At 42.6% G+C, this 17,961-nt stretch overlaps 1 protein-coding gene across 4 annotated transcripts in view; it reads left to right on the top strand.

The window, feature by feature from the left end:
• The window catches only part of astn2 (astrotactin 2), a 1,598,826-nt gene that overhangs the window by 140,782 nt on the left and 1,440,083 nt on the right, over nt 1-17,961 (top strand). For all 4 annotated transcript variants that reach the window (XM_080212454.1, XM_080212453.1, XM_080212456.1 and 1 more), the window contains exon 2: nt 11,963-12,150. In XM_080212454.1, coding sequence (XP_080068580.1) covers nt 11,963-12,150 — 188 coding nt within the window. The remainder of the gene's footprint in view (nt 1-11,962; nt 12,151-17,961) is intronic.

Raw genomic sequence — 17,961 nt, 5'->3', positions numbered from 1 at the left:
TGAGACCATGAGCCCTGCACGACGCTGTGAAACATGTCCCCTTGAATTTATTTTGTCATAGTGTCGTAAGATCTGGAGAGAAACGCATCGGTATTCTCACTGCAAACAATACTCTGAACGATCTTACTGCCCATTCACACCATGTTCCTGCTGTAGCGAAGATGGATAATTTGGCGCTAAGCCAATTCTCTGTTCACTGCAGCAGAATGGGAAAATTTCATTGGTCAGAAAATTGGAGCCTCCGTTGTTTGTTTGGTAAAATTTAGGCTGATATCTCTCTGCCTCTCGACCTCTCTCTCCTTTGAGGCACTCCTTCAAACATAGCTATTTCATTTCCATCTCTCTCACTGCTTCTGATTGAATTAGGTGTCAGAGTTTGTTTGTTGTTGCTGCTCTAACTCACCTTATTACACTGTTAATGGTGTGATAAAAATGGCAATTGTGGTTGTAGATTTCAGGATTGCCCTTGCTTGTTCCTGAACAAAATATATCCTCGGGTAAAATTTCGAGGTGTGTCAAGACAGCTAACCAACTTATTGTAGAAAAAAATCATAGAAACCTTACAGTGCAGAAGGAGGCCATTTGGCCCATTGAGTCTGCACCCCAGACCCTATCCCCACACTTTACTCCACTAATCCCTCGAACCTACACATCCCAGGACACTCAGGGATACTTTAGCATGGCCAATCAACCTAACCCACACATCTTTGGACTGTGGGAGGAAACCAGACTACTTGAAGGAAACCCACTCAGACACAGGGAGAATGTGCAAACTCCACACAGTGACCCAAGCTGGAAATCAAACCCAGGTCCCTAGAACTGTGAGGCAGCAGTGCTAACCTCTGCGCCACTGTGCCATGAGCTGCTCTTTGTGTATGACGTCTGACAACACCAGGTTTTAGTCCAACCGATTTATTTGATAATACTCACAAGCTTTCGAGGGGACTGCCTCTTCGTCAGGTGAATGGAGAGTTCTGGCCTCAGACAGAGCATATAAAGCACAGACAGTTTAGAGATTACTGATTAAAATGCGAATAGGTGTAAGGATTCGCATTTTAATCAGTAATCTCTAAACTGTCTGTGCTTTATATGCTCTGTCTGAGGCCAGAACTCTTCATTCACCTGACGAAGAGGCAGTCCCCTCGAAAGCTTGTGAGTATTATCAAATAAATCGGTTGGACTAAAGCCTGGTGTTGTCAGACTTTTTACTGTGTTTACGCCAGTCCAACGCCGGCATTCCCACATCTTTGTGTATGAGGCAGGAGGGATAGTGCGGGCAAACAATTGGATGTGGGGTTTCATTGCAGTTAACTGTGATTACCTTTAGCCGACCAACAATCAAAATGGAAATCCAAGCTAATATTTCCCACTTTTTTCAAGGTCGTGGGGAAAATTGTCATCGCTCTACCATTAACTCAGCAGAAGCCAGGGAATGAGACTGGAATCAATGTGAAATCATAATGAACTTGAAGAGCAATATATTCATGCACTCAAAACACAGACTTGATAAGCTGTTGTGAAAGCTCTGTTCTCAATTCTAAGTCTCTGCAAATATTTTCTCAGCACCCTGGAGCGGTTAGCACGTTTTATTTTTGGTTCCGGGGTCTGAATTCAAGAAGCTTCATAAAATATAACTGCAGCAAAGTGAAATGGTGGTGAGTTGATTCTTATGCCACACCAGGCAGTATATCTATCCACTGAGCCACTAAATGAGCTTTCACTGTAGCAAATTAATTGGAATATTTTTCCTGATTCATTGCTATTCAGTAGCTCGAGTTGTATCTCCCATTTCGGCAGTCTTGAGCTGAAGAAAGGAGAACGAGTTGCTGGGTAGAGGGGAAGGAGTGAAGCATTTTTCACAGCACGCTTTGCATGTTGATAGCGCAAATGAGCGCGCCTGCTGTTTTCATTATCTGGCATACAAGTGCCTTGCACTGCAAATTAATTCTGAACTTCACACATTAATGGTGAGGTTTATTTATATTTAAATGTACAGATCAATTTACCAATACATTTAATTATGCCAAGCTGAGTGGCTGAATTTCTAAACAGAAAAAGTTGTTCTAAAATTTCCTCTGCTTGCTCTTTGTAACAGATTTTCAGAATGTTCTAGATGGCTGAATTTTTTTTAGCAATTTGTTTCTGAGTTCCAGAGGCAAATCATCAAAATTTATGAATGAATTCCCAGCTGACTTGATTTGATTTTATTCCGCATACAAACATTTTGACCAAACCCGAGGAAGGTTTTAAAAAAAAATCCCAAGAGGCCAGCGAGCCAGTGTTGTTCACGTTACTTCCAAGTGGTGTCCAGAGGAAGTCAGGGAGAAAATTGTTAGCTCCCGTTCCACTCCTGAAGAGTAGTGCGTCTGAATTTCCTCCCTGGCTTTTCAGGGTGTCTGCAAGTAGCTGTGTCTGAAGATGGGTGCATCAGTGTCAATTACATGCAAGTATGTTTTGTAGCCTTATGCTCGCTAATAGTGCTGAGCTCAGATCTGCAAAAAGTCTGTTGCTACTGATTCCAGAGCTATTCTTTTCACGCTTTGTATCTGGTAATGGAATTTGCCTCCTCCTTTAGTGATGCATCTCATTTGGAAACAAATGAGGGAGAAACAACGACCGTCCTCCTAAAACTATCCTCCTGAGCCCCTTCCAATCTATAAAATAAATTCTGATTCCCAAATCCGGTGGGCAATTATTCCTCTCCCTGGCCTATCGCTGTTTCATTGATTCTGTTTACACTTCCCGCTGCCTCGGAAAAGCAGCTAGCATAATAACGGACCCAACACACCCCAGACATACTCTCTTCCACCTTCTTCCGTTGGGAAAAAGGTACAAAAGTCTGAGGTCATGTACCAACGGAATCAAATACAGCTTCTTCCCTGCTGCCATCAGACTTTTGAATGGATACCTCATTTTAAGCTGATCTTTCTCTGCAGCCTAGCTTTGACTGTTACACTATATTCTGCAGCCTCTCCTCTCCTCCTCCTCTATGTGCTCGATGAACGATTTGCTTTGTGTGTATAGCGTGCAAGAAACAATCGTTTTCACTGTATCCCAATACATGCGGCGATAATAAATCAAAGATCGAAGATCCTTGCAAACGATAAGGGAAGCAGAAGCCTCAAGCAAATTTACACTATCCTTCTGCTCCCATACGACCCTCTTAGATGCAGATTTTTGCCCCTATTGCTCAGCATCACAGCACTGCTGCCTTACCAGCTCCCTCCAAGGCAGACCACCAATGTTCCATGATGGGTCATGATCCAGCCATGTCACAGGGATGGAAAACACGTTCATGCGTGACAGACCTTTAAATAAACATGAAGAGAACAGGCATGCAATTCCCTGCCTCCGGCTGGCACACAATTAATTGACAAGCAGACATTCTATATCAGCAGGTGTTCAGATAATAATCCTGCCTCATTAAATACAATCAAAAACTGCGACCAAAAAAAAACAAAACCTCTCTCTCTGCCTTTCTCAGGGAGTTTTAACTGTGTCTGCTCTTTGATGGTGTCTGTGGCTTTTATCTGGGCACGGTTGGCCACCAGACTGCCTGCTCCCTTCTCGGATGTGCCCGTTTGCTGGCTTTTCCTTTATTTCATTTGAGTTCAAAATTGGGTCAAGTCCCAGCAGAGAACGCTCTTTCGGCGTGCTGAGTGTGCCACGGTGGTTAGCACTGCTGTCTCACAGCGCCAGGGACCCGGGTTCGATTTCCAGCCTTGGTAACTGCCTGTGTGGAGTCGGCATGTTCTCCCTGTGCCTGCGTGGGATTCCTCCGGGTGCCCCGGTTCCCCCTGCCACAGTCTGAAAGACGTACTGGTTAGGTGGATTGGCCATGCTAAATTCTCCCTCAGTGTATCCAAACAGGTGCCAGCGTGTGGCGACTAGGGGATTTTCATAGTAACTTCATTGCAGTGCTAATGTTAGCCTACTTTTGACTAATTTTTTTTCAAGAACAATACAGCACAGGAAACAGGCCCTTCGACCCTCCAAGCAAAGAAGGATAGTGTAAATTTGCTTGAGGCTTCTGCTTCTCTTATAGTTTGCAAGGATCTTCACTCATCACCTCAGGATTAAAAGAGGAAGATCAGCCTTTTTAATGTCCTGATTTTACTTTTAGCGCAAAGTTTAAAGGCCTACCTTGCTTCATTTGTTAAACAATGTAATTCAAATGGTGAATAGCCACTTTTAAACAGCGCAAATGGGAATATTAATGCAAACGTATTAACCAACTGTACAAACAGGCTACTGTGTATATGATGTTTGTCCTTCTTTTGTGAGGATAATTGGTTTATGAGAAGTTTCTCAAGTGCTCTGGTGCATATGTCAGTATCAGATGAATTTAATTCGTGGAGTGCAAATTCATTGCTGAGCTGTAATTCTGATACACATCGAAAAGTACCTGCTGCAGTGCCTGTGTGAGTTAGCGGTTCCACTGCTTTCTGCTTCATTTACAAAGATTATCATTTTCAAAGGGAGAGATGCCAGAATGGAGGGCGCTGCAACCAAATGTTATATTTTCAGAGTTATCAGTGGGTATGTGACAGGTCTGAAAGGCAGTTTTCAAAGTTGCTTTGTTCCGTTTCTGCCGCCTGCCACAGGAATGTTTGCGATTTTTCAGATCAAAGTTGAACACCTACTGGATCACATGCATCTTTTGCGATTGATTTAGCAGATCAAAGGTATTGACAAAATCATTATGACACCACTGCACCTGATATCAAAGTGAAGCTCACCAGAAAAGGAGCCTTGTTGGGTCAAATGAATTTTGCAGATGCAGATCACTGAGATATCCAAGGACAAAGAACAGTACAGCACGGGAAACAGGCCCTTCAGCCCTCCAAGCCTCTGCCACCCATTGGTCCAACTAGACCATTCGTTTGTATCCCTCCATTCCCAGTCTGCTCATGTGACTATCCAGCCAAGTCTTAAACGATCCCAGGGTGTCTGCCTCCACCACCCTACTTGGCAGTGCGTTCCAGGCCCCCACCACCCTCTGTATAAAAAACGCCCCTCTGACATCTGAGTTATACCTCGTCCCTCTCCCCCTGAGCCCATGACCCCTCGTGATCGTCACCTCTGACGTGGGAAAAAGCTTCCCACCGTTCACCCTATCTATACCCTTCATAATTTTGTACACCTCTACTAGGTCTCCCCTCATTCTCCGTCTTTCCAGGGAGAACAACCCCAGTTTACCCAATCTCTCAGTTCAGTGAAGTATGGCCATCATTTCCATGAACGTGGCAAAAAAAAACTTTTCCTTCGGCAATTTGTTTTCCAATATTATTTTTGTAATGAGGACAAATAATAGGTTTTGAAGTTAGGTAGGATGTGATAAAGAAATGGCTTGAACATCTTATGATTTTTGATGGGCAGCACCGGGACACAGTAGTCAGCACTATGAGATTAAACAAATTAGGGTTGCATTTCCTAGGGTTTTGGAAGGGTTAAGGGGTGATTTGATTACAGTTCCTTAGCTAGGACAGCATGGTGGTACAATGCTTAGCACTGCTGCCTCACAGCGCCAGGTTTCGATTCCCAGCTTGGTCACTGTCTGTGCAAAGTCTGCACATTTTCCCTGTGTCTGCGTGGGTTTCCTCCGGATGCTCCAGTTTTCTCTCTCAGTCCGAAGGATGTGCTGATTAGGTGCATTGGCCAAGCAAAATTCTCCCGCAGTGTATCTGAACAGGCTCCCCAGAGTGTGGCGACTAGGGGATTTTCACAGTAACTTCATTGCAGCGTTCGTGTAAGCCTACTTGTGACACGAATAAATAAAATGTTCCTGTCCTCACTATTTTTTGCATTTTTCTAATGGGGTTCACCAGATCAGCAACCTAGAGGGTCTGGGTAGTCCTTTCAAAACCAAGTAGCTGAATGGCTCAGTTCATCCCATGATTGAACTTGGGACTTGCCTGGCCTGCACTGTATGGTATGATTCCTGGAATTTTCTGACCTCGCCTAATTCCCCGGTCCTGTTACGGCAAATAGAGTTTTTTCTGAGCACCATATTCTCCTTTCTCCCTGCAATCCCTGACATGGCGAATGAGATTGGAGGATCCCGGCCACTGCCAGTCAGCTTTTCATGAAGCCTAATGTTTCAATTAAATATTTTGTGCATTTCGTTTCAACTCAATCCCACCACTCCCTGCCACCTATTCAAACTAAAAAAAAACCCTCCACACCCTAACTATACATGTTATTAAACAGGCAAAAAAACTGACTTTAGTGATTGTTATACGTAGGTCATGATATGTCTGGTGGCATTCCATTTCTGTAGAACTATCTAAAATATGATATTGACATTGAAAGAATTCCATGTGGATCTTATCGTTATTCTGGACATGAGTTCAATATGGACATGAGATACAATTTTCTTTTTTGAATGTATCTTGTTAATTATTGGATTTTGGGGAGTGTAAGTTGCGGAATGCTATAGCAATGTGGAGACCTGGAAAATATCCCCCAGGCTAGCAACGCATACGAGTGAAATGATGTGGTTAACTCATCAGGCAGACTTCCTGTGAGGCAGTCCCCAATGTACCAATGCTTATCTTCTAATCTTGTTAGTCTTTTCGGGTGAAAGAATCAATGACCACCCTTCATTATTAATGAACAGTTTGTGTGTGTCGATCATGACTTTTCAATCAGCGCAAAACTCAAACTTTTTGAACATGGTTCACTTTGTAGCGAGCACGGGATTGATAAATGTCCGTGGGAACAGCATTCCAGCACAACCAAACATCCCAGGCAACTGAGCATTGACAGGGCTATCGGGAAGTGATTAATTGGATAATTGTTTTAAAGTTTATTTCTTAGCCACAAGTCGTCTTACAATAACATGCAATGAAGTTACTGTGAAAATCCTTGAGTTGCCACACTCCAGCGCCTGTTTGGGTACACTGAGGGAAAATTTAGCATGCCCAACGCTCCAAAGCAGCACGTCTTTCGGACTGTGGGAGGAAACCCACACAGACATGGGGAGAACATGCAAATTCCTCACAGACAGTGACTCAAGCTGGGAATTGAACCCAGGTCCCTGACACTGTGAGGCAGCAGTGCTAACCACTGAGCCACTGGGGAAGATGGCCTGAAAGATCATCATCTATGCTGTGTGGTTTTGTTGGAAAATGTTTCTCCACACAAGCCCCCCCTCTCCACCCAACACAAGTTGAAAAGGAACCAGGGCATCAGGATTACAAATGTTTGCCGGTCAACGATTCATGACCTACAGTGTTTCAGTTTGATTGCAATCTTCCCGGCAGATTGTGTTTGGTTTTACTGGGCAATAATCAATCAAGCTATTTTTGTGATTTCATTGTTCGCCCAGTAAGTAATATGATGATGCAGTTGGTTCAATCAGTTGAAGTTTGTTTTTGTGCTGTGTGCACTCACAATGGGGCTACGAAAGTGAATAGATTTTAGTCATCCACCCAGCTTGTAATCACTGTAAAAGACTAACAATGTATTAAAGATTACCTGTCAAAATATTGTTTCCCCATCAAATGGAAAGTGTATAAATATAATTAGTGGATGCTGGGTGCGATATTTTGTGGTCTTGGTATCTTGTTATGATCACAATCGTTCTGCTGTGTGCCTAATGCCATTACAGTAGTTCCTACCCAACGTGTAGGCGCAATCCCTTGAGGTTTGAGATCTCATTTATTGCAAGTTAACTGAGTAATGGAGAAGAGAATCTATTTCTGTAAGTTATATGAGCAACAGAGAAGGCACCGGGTTACTTAATCTTCTTCCCATTGTGGCGTCTATGGCTGCATACCTATGAGGATCCAAGGTAGCGTAACTGAAGAAATGCATGGCATGAGGGAGAGAAACAATGTACGCAAGTATATTGGACTCAGATTTTGTTTTGTTCAGTAAATGTCTGAGTAATGATGGCTCACAAAATTGGTAATATAGTCGTCATATAAAGGAAGAAGCTTTGTTTTAAATTACTTCACATTATTTCCCATTATTATTACCATTACCATGTAATACAATTGAAAATAAGAGTGCATGTTGGGTGCCAGAAAATGTCAACATCATATTTTACACAGTTTTACAATAATGGAATGCCACCAAATATATCACGAACTATGTATAACAATCATTAAAGTCAGTTTTTTGCCTGTTGCATGTATATTTAGGGTGTTCAGGGTTCTTTAGTTTGACTAAGTTGTGGGAACAGGGAGTGGTGGGATTGAGTTGAAAAGAACTGCATTTCCACTATTGCTTGTAAAGAAATATGGAAGGAACTAGTCATTCTAAATGAAAAACTACACAGAATTATGTTCAGGAAGAAATTATTTTTCACTATTAATTGTCTGTATGAACAAAATTTGAACTCTTAAGTTGAATATAACGTAATACAAAGATTACACTGATTTCCAAGCGTGCAGGAACTTTATTTACTGAGTTCTTTACCTTGCTGTAAAATTGCTTCAACCCCAGCTTTGACAAAAGGTCGTCTGGACTCGAAATGTCAACTCTTTTCTCTCCTTACAGATGCTGCCAGACCTGCTGAGATTTTCCAGCATTTTCTCTTTTGGTTAGCTCCAGCTTCTTTGACTCCGAGCTTGTGTGGAGTTCCCTCTGTGTCTGTAGGTTTCCTCCGGGTGCTCTGGTTTCCTCCCACAGTCCAAAGATGTGCAGGTTAGGTTGATTAGCTATGCTGAATTGCCCCTTACTGTCAGGGGGTGAGCAGGGTAAATAAGTGGGATAAACGCAAAATACCCCCTAAGGATGCTGGAATCTGAAACAAAAACAGGAAAATGCTGGAAAATCTCGGCAGGTCTGACAGCATCTATGGAGAGAGAGAGAGTAGAACAAAAATTTTCTCTCCATAGATGCTGCCAGTCCTGCTGAGATTTTCCAGCATTTTTCTGTTTTTGTTAAATACAGTACAGCCCTGTTACACGGCAGTGGTTGGGGTCCATAAAATATTATCATGAGAAAAGCGGGGTCAGGCTAATTCGGGCTTCAAGAATATCAGCGTTCAAACTGACCCAATGTTGACCTAACATCCTAAAACACCCCTATTATCGCCCTATTTAAGAACATAAGAACATAAGAAATAGGAGCAGGAGTAGGCCATCTAGCCCTTCGAGCCTGCCCCGCCATTCAATAAGATCATGGCTGATCTGTTGTGGCTCAGTTCCACTTTCCCGCCCTCTCCCCATAACCCTTAATCCCCTCTCTTATCAAGAACCCATCAACCCGCTTCTTAAAAATATTTAGCGAGGCAGCCTCCACCACTTCAACGGGCAGAGAATTCCAGAGATTCACCACCCTTTGAGTGAAGAAGTTCCTCCTCAACTCCATTCTAAACCGCCTCCCCTTTATCTTGAGGCTGTGCCCCCTAGTCCTACTGTCTTTTTTGAGCGGGAAGAGTCTCTCCACCTCTATCCTATCCATCCCATTCATCATCTTATACGTCTCAATGAGATCTCCCCTCATTCTTCTAAACTCTAACGAGTACAAGCCTAGTTTATTCAGCCTCTCCTCATAGCTCAATCCCCTCAACTCCATTTGACCCATTTTTTGCACATTTACCATTTGGCAAGTACATTATCTTTTAGTTAAAGAAGTCCGCAAATAAATTATTGTTGTTACAGTAGAAATTAAAACACGAATTAATTCTTAGTAAAGCTTTTTAATAAACAAAAGGGTCGAACGAGTCATTGTGTTATATCCGAATTTGTGCTAAATTGGGGCGCGTAAAATTGGGGTTTCAGTGTAAATGGGGTTGTGGGGATGATAGTAAGATAGTAAGAATGATAGTAAGTGTAGACTCAATGGGCCAAATGGCCTCTTTCTGCACAATAGGGATTCTATGATTCTCGTAGCTTCTGCATTATCCATTTTCTTACCTGAATAAACACACAGCGTTAATCAGGCAAAAAATATTGAGCCTTGATAGTAACAGGTTCACATAATCAAACATAGAACAATTAAATACTAAGGTGTGGGGGTGGGGGCAGAGTCTCCAGTCATTCACGCTGATGGGATTCTCCATTCCCTCTGGCAGTGCATTCACTCCCGTGGGTTTCATGGGGCACAATCAATGGGAAATCTTATTGCCAGCAGCAGGATTAGAGAATCCTGCCACCAGTGAACCTCACGTCACCTCCCACTGCAGAGAAACACATGGCTGGGAGGCTGGACAGTTTCCCCCTACTTCTTCGAAGTGTTGAACTTGTAGTTCAGACAGCTGCTGAAGTGATCCAGTGCATCAACGTTGGTATCATCATTTGTAATTTACACTGCTGGTGAGATGCTCTGTTCACTGAACAAATGGACACAATTGAATAATTTCAGCAGTTAATTCTTTGAGAGGGAAAAGTAAGGATAGTTAAGGGTGAGGGGGTGTTGAGGGTGAGGGTGGGGAGGAAAGGTGCAGTGCAGGGGTGTGGTAGGGGAGATGACCTGGGAGATGGTTTCTACACATTTTGCAGTGTCCGTTAAAGGAACATAGAACATTACAGCGCAGAACAGGCCCTTCGGCCCACGATGTTGCGCCGACCAATTAAAAAAGCAATGACCCTCTAACCTAAACCAATCCCTTTCCATCCATAAACCTATCCACGGATCTCTTAAACGCCCCCAAACTAGGCGCATCTACAACTGCAGCAGGCAGGGCATTCCAATCCCTCACCACCCTCTGGGTAAAGAACCTACCTCTGACATCCGTCCTATATCTACCACCCCTTAATTTAAAGCTATGCCCCCTCGTGCTAGCTTTCTCCATCCGAGGAAAAAGGCTATCACTGTCCACCCTATCTAAACCTCTAATCATCTTATATGTTTCAATAAGGTCCCCTCTTAGCCGCCTTCTTTCTACTGAAAACAACCCCAAATCCTTCAGTCTCTCCTCATAGGACCTTCCCTCCATACCAGGCAACATCCTGGTAAACGTTCTCTGCACCCTCTCCAATGCCTCCACATCCTTCCTATAATGTGGGGACCAGAACTGCACACAATAATCCAAGTGCGGCCGCACCAGAGTTTTGTACAGTTGCAACATGATGTTGCGGCTCCTAAATTCAATCCCCCTACCAATAAACGCCAAGACACCGTATGCCTTCCTAACTACCTTATCTACTTGATTCCCAACTTTCAGGGATCTATGTACACATACACCTAGATCCCTCTGTTCATCAACACTATTCAGAACGTATCAAAGCTTTCTCTCTAATCCCAATGCTGAATCTCTACTATTGATTATTAGCACCCCGAAATCCAAACTTCAAAGCTGTTGCAAATGCTCGCAGTTAAGCTTATGTAAGCTGAACATGTTTCAATCGAGGTATTTTGCTTTATCAATTTCAAATTGCTTTTTGCCAGCTGGGACCTAACTGGACTCCTTACAACTGGTGCCAATGCCCAGTTGATTTCCAAAGATACGTGGAATAACTTAATCTGTGAGGCTTTTTTTTCTCCTTTCCAGGAAGCATTGATCCACTTTCTTTGGTCGAAGCGGAGGCATAACATGAGACATTGATTTGATTTATTATTATCACATGTATTAACATACAGTGACAAGTATTGTTTTTTGCGCACTATACAGACAAAGCATATCATTCATAGAGAAGGATAGGAGACAGTGCAGAATGTAGTGCGACAGTCATAGCTGGGGTGTAGAGAAAGATCAATTTAATGCGCGGTGGGTCCATTCAAAAGTCTGGTGGCAGCAGGGAAGAAGCTGTTCTTGAGCTGGTTGGTACGCGACCTCAGACTTTTGTATTTTTTTCCCGACGGGAAAAGGAAGACATGGAGAATTACAGCATTCCATAATTTTACAACATTAAGGAGTAGATCCAATGATCTCCAAGCAAAACCATATTAAAATGACTATTAAAGTACCATTAGAGATAAAAGTACCATTAGAGATAAACGCTTTGACAGAATTGATCACAAAATAAATAAATTTTCAACTGCATTTTCTCTCTTGCTCTCTTTCCAGAAATGACTGGAACAGTTGCTGATATCTCTTTGGTCCATTGGAAGCAGCAATGGCTGGAGAATGGCACCTTGTATTTCCACGTCTCCATGAGCAATGCTGAGCACCTGTCGCAGATAACTCCGCCAACTCTGCGGGAGCCCTCCGAGATAGTGGAGGAGCAGATGCACGTCCTTCACGTCTCGGTTATGGTAAGGTCTCTTTAAATAAGTCACGTTCTCTTTCCTACTCGACAATAATACTGGCGGGTTGGGCTTTAATTTCTCAGTCAGGGAAATTAAGCCCTGTCAATAATGTGGAAATACCATTACAAGTCAGTAAATATCTCGATTGATTGGGAAACTGTTCCACCCAATAGTGTGAGTGAAATGGAGTGCTGAAAAAAGGCTCTAGATACTGTCAGAGCTGGTGTAAATTGATGGTTGGGAATTCTACACCACTAAGTGAGAAGGCGTGATTGCTGTGTTCACAGTTCGCCCACATGATGAATTTTTTTGTTTCTAATAGACGTGCTGCTGAATGGATACATTAATTGGGCAGCCCGGGTGCTAAAATTGGTATATTGGGTTGTTAATTCGTCATCCGGTGTTTGGATCAGCAGCGATTTCATCAAAAAAAAAGAATTGAGGCCTGGCAACATTTCACATGCCTGCAGTTTCAAGGGAAACTCAGGAGGAATCATTAAGAGAATTGAAAGGGGAGAAAATATTACATATTACTGGCCTTGAACTCAACTGCTGGGCATCAGGTCATTTTTTTTTCGCTCATGAAACCAGTGAATGGAAATCTGCTATTTTCTGAAGAGGTTGAATGAAGTGCAGCAGCTGTGACACGAGCCCTTGACTCTTGTGACAGACGCCACAGTGCTGGTATGATGATGAAGAATTGCAAGATACAGCACTGTATCACGCAAGACACTAAATGGTTAGCTCTGTTGTGAATCGAGTTCCGAACTGGTTTGGAATATGATCCGTTCATCGCGAGGACCTAGATTGAATCCAGTTTAAATCCGTGGGATTGTGGGTCAAGTGTGAATCCAGTTAAAATCCGTGGGATATCAGTGTTATTATGGGTCAAGTGGATGTATGCCCACCTCCAAGGTACACCCGCATCTATCGTAAACACATCAGAAAATCAGAGGAATGTTCCTTTCCATCTTGCTCATTTAAATGAATTTGTGCTATTTCACATAATATTCAGTTGTAGTTTCGTGCTTGATTTTGTACCTTTTTGGGTCAAATTCATCAATTTCCTCCATCATCTTAAACGTGTGTATAGCTTTGAGATGGTAACAGTATGAAATTAACAAATATGACTCCTCTATTCAAGAAGAGAGTGAGGCAGAAAGCAGGAAACTACAGGCCAATTAGCTTGACGTCTATTGTGGGAAAAATGTTAGAACGAATCATTAAAGAGGTTATAGCTGGACACCTAGACAAGCTCAAGGTAATTGGAAAGATTCATTGTTTTCTAAAAGGGAAATCACGTTTAACCAATTTACTAGAGTTCTTTGAAGAAGTTAGAATTGCTGGGGTTACAGCCTGTAGATGGATTTCCAGAAAGCATTTGCTAAGTTGCCACATCAAAGGTTATGGCAAAAAAAAAGCTCCTGGTGTAGGGAGTGACATATTTGCCTGGATTAAAGATTGGCTAGCTGGTAGGAAACAATATGCACAAATGAGTATTTGTCTGATTGGCAGAATGTGAGATATGGATTCAGCAGGGGTTTGTGCTGTGGCACCAACTTTGAAGAGGGATGCGAAGGCACAAAGATAGGTTGGAGAGTATGTTGTGTCGAAGGCATACTGAATTTGTAGATGGATATAGATAGGTTGAGTGAGTGGACAAAAATCTTGCAGATAGAGCATACTGTAGCAAAGTGTGAAAGTTGTTCACTTTGAAGCGGATGAATAAAAAAGCATGGTATTATTTAAATGGAGAACAACTGCAAAATGTCAAGATGCAGAGGGATCTCGGTGTTCTTGTGCATGAGTTACAAAACATAAGAATGCCGGGAATGCACATAACCGAGAAGGCTAATGGAATGCTATCCTTCATTATATTGAATATAAAAGTATGAATGTTACGCTTCAATTGAACAGGGCATTGGTAAGCCCACATCTCAAATACTCTGTACAGTTTTAGTGCCTTTAGTTAAGGAAGAATATGAATGTATTGGAAGCAGTTCAGAGGAGGTTTACTAGACTGATGCCTGGAATGAGTCGGCTGTCTTTCACAGATGGGTTGGAATGGCTGGACTTGTTTCCATCAGAGTTTAGTGGAGTAAGGGGTGACTTGATTTAAAGAGATAAGACACTGAATGGTCTTGATAAGATCGACATGGAGAGGATGTTTCCTCTTGTGTGCGAGTCCAGAATTAGGGGGCACTGTTTTAAAATTAAGGGTTTCTCTTATCGGACAGAGCTTAGGGGAATTTTCTCCACTTAAAAGCTTGTGCAGTTTTGCCTCAGCAGGCAGTGGAGGCAGGGTCACAGAATATTCTTAAGACACTGGTAAATAGCTTCTCGTTAGACAATGAAATCAAAGGTTATTGGGGTAGATGGCAAAGCACAACTCAACATTGTTGTGTTGATCAGCTGATCAGCCATGATCTTATTGAATGGCAGAGTGGGCTCAAGGGGCTGAATGGCCTACTTATATTCCTATTCCTTCGGGACCCTTTGTTTGTATGTTCGTATGACACAAACGCAGCTTTTGGCAATATCGACAAAGCAAGGTCGAAGGTTAAATTCTGAGATGTGTGGAGGAGCATTGAAGCCTTGCACTGTGGGACGTTCATCAAGTCCAAAGGCGTGCTGATTCAGATACATACATTGGAAATGAATGGAGGAAATTAGTAGATTTGACCAAATCAAATTGGAAAACACACACACTTGGATTGCACATCAACTGATGTCTGCAGGAAATTGGTTAGTTAGATAAAGAAGGTCAAGAAAATATATACTTCCTTTTATTGCCTGAGAAATAAGATGTAATAATATGAAGGCTGTGCTAGAGTGATACAGAAGCCTAGCTAAATGCCAGTTAGTGTACTATGTAGAGTCCTGGTTGCCACATTATGGGATTACATTGCATAGAGAAGATACAGAGACATTTACAAGGATGTCAGAAATGGAGAACCTCAGTTATGAGAAAAAATTGAAATGGTTGGAATTGTTTGCTTTGGAACAGAGGAGGCTGAGGAGTGCATTAATTGATGTGTATGAATTTATGTCAGGTCTGGATAGAGTGGATAGGAAGACCTTATTTCTCCTGGCAAAGAGCAAGCATGGATTTAAAGTAATAGGTAGAATGTTTAGAAGTGGGTTAAGCAGTAAATTTTCAACCAAAGGGTCCTGGGTTCCAGAACTCACTGCTGGAAAGGGGATGGAGGCTGACATTCTCAATGCGTTTAAAGAACCGTTTGGATGTGCACTTGAAGGACTGCAACCTACATGGCTATGATGAAAAGTTTGAAGATGGAATTAGGCTGGATAAGTATTTTTGGTGGGCAAAGAAATGATGGGCCAAATGGCTGCCTCCTGTAGGTTTTTCTATGTTTCTGTTAGTTGACAGCAAAACAGTGCTCACAGTTCAGCAGTCGGGGTCCAAGGGACCAAGGTGATCTGGGAAGCAGAAACGTCACATGGGTGGTTAGCAACACATTACCGGGACTGGAGGTAGAGTACAGCTATTTTCATTCTTTATGAAGCTGTGTGCCTTTAACACTGGGTCCGAACTGTTCATCCCACTCATCATCCCGAGCAACTTCACTTTCGTGAGCGCAACATGCAGAGAGAACTAAATTGCTTTGAGAATGTGTCCGCAGGTTTGTGCTCTGTGCGTGGGGGATTGGCTGCAGTTGATTGCCACATCACAGGGGTCTTTACAGTTCATAATCTGATTGGCATATAAAACACAAGGCCTCCATCTGAGGAATGCTTGAGTTTTACTATGAAACTGAAGGGCAGGTTGTATTGTGTTCAGTGAACTATATATTCAGAGCTTGATTGATTCTCCTTGAAGAAACTATTTTTAGCACTCCTCTTTGGGACGTTCATCAAGTCCAAAGGCACGCTGATTCAGATGTATACATTGGAACTGAATGGAGGAAATTAGCAGATTTGACCTAATGTGCACCGAATCAGATTGGAAAACACACACGCATGAATATGTGTGCCAGATTGTGCAGACAGGTGACTAAAGAAGGATGATGAACATTTTGAATGTCACAAGAACCGTTAGTAGGTCATTGCTGGTGTACATGTTAAGGTAGGAATATGAAATGGTTGCTTTATCTCAGCTAGGAACCATTGTGTAGACTTTGTGCTAATGGAAGCAGTTATTAGCTAATTCCAGTATTATTAAACTTGGCAAACGTTCAATGGTAAGAACTGTTTCCTCTTGAGAATCTGTGCTTAATAAATTGCTGATTGACATTTAGTTCAATAGGCACTTGAAGACAGGTATCATTGCAAAGGTATCATCATCACAAGAAAACTGCAGCAGCATACAGAGACTGGTATCAGTTTCACCAAACTGTCGCAGGCCTGCAAGAAATTAATAGTTAAAAATCAGATAATTAGTTGCTGATTACTTGTTCTAATTGGCTGTTGTGGTGCCGTACCAAAGCTGCAGTGTTACTTCGTTTAATAGAGAAATTTAGAGTCAGAAAAAGCTTGCACACAAGAAATATTCTGTTTTATTGTGACTTCTAAAATAAACCGAATTCTCCCTTGAAGAAATTGCCCTTTGTGTTTGTTCCCAAATGTATCTATGGGTGGAATTTTTCAGAGAAGTAAGTAATGGGAATTTGCGGCACTCTGCGCAATATGAAAGCCGTAATGTGATTCTCGCCAGTAAGGAGGGGTTGGAGTCTTAACTCGCCTATGATGCTGGCTGCTGTTCTCTAGAGGGGCACCATTGTGCAGTAAACCTGATGTGCCTATGTGCTGGGGGATCTGTCACTTGCCCCCCCACCATTCTCCCTCGCGACATCATCCCCCATCCCCCATCAGCGCTCCCACTGATCTACAGAATTCCCCCCTCCCCTCCCTCCTATGGACCTCTCATGCCCAATCAGACTTCATCCCCTCACACCCTCTCACCTCAGGTGCCTCCCTTTTCCCCCTCAGGCCCTGCCCCCTCCCCACCCCCATTCTGTACGGGGCTTGTTAATGACATATAAATACCGTTTAAATCAACCCTTGCACCCTTCCCAGGCATGGTGAGCCAGTAAGACCGTGCCCTGTATTTTTTCACCATTAGTATTGCTGCGGGGCACAATGTTGGGTAATTTTAATCCCTCAAAAGGAGCAAGTTTGATTCCGGTAGAACTTAGAATGTATAAATGGCAAACAAACCCGACCCACCTCAAACCTGATTACAACCAATCTTTACTGAGATGGATCAAGGGCTGGGTTGCTATCAAAAGCTATGTCCCTCTTTTGAATATTTTATTGAGGCTGCATTTGTTTTAATGGGTCTGGCAGCTTTAATGCTGAATGACCAGTGGCTGATGATCTCCCTGAATTGATGCTCCCACCACCCCGCACACATCACTGAAATCTCTCTCTTTCTGTACACTCCACAGCTATGGCAGAGCACTACACACTTATCCATCTAACAGCCAACCAGATGAAGCCAACCCTCTCATCTGGTTGGCTGCAGTCAGAAAATAAAAGTTCCAAAAATGATAATTTTATTAAATTGAGCAGGATTTGATGGAAAGCACATGCTCACGCTCACGCCCACACACACAAACATTTCTGCCTTAAGTAGCAGTGCTGGAAATACCATTAATTGTCCCAGCTTGTTCAGTGAGCGGTAACAGGATTTTTAATGGCAGTCTGAATAATAACTATTGAAAAACAACCAATCTGGCCCTGAAAAGATAATGGAATGTTATTTTTTTTCCCATTATGGATTAATGATTTTTCAAAAGGTTTTATTTCATGATCTTTGGAATACTGCCTTGACATGTGTATGTTCCTCTCTGTATT

This window comes from Carcharhinus amblyrhynchos, chromosome 25, assembly GCF_965287045.1.
Source record: "Carcharhinus amblyrhynchos chromosome 25, sCarAmb.v2.hapA, whole genome shotgun sequence".
Taxonomy (NCBI): domain Eukaryota; kingdom Metazoa; phylum Chordata; class Chondrichthyes; order Carcharhiniformes; family Carcharhinidae; genus Carcharhinus; species Carcharhinus amblyrhynchos.
Note: the sequence above shows the minus strand (reverse complement) of the source record. Positions and strands in the feature narration are given on the sequence as shown.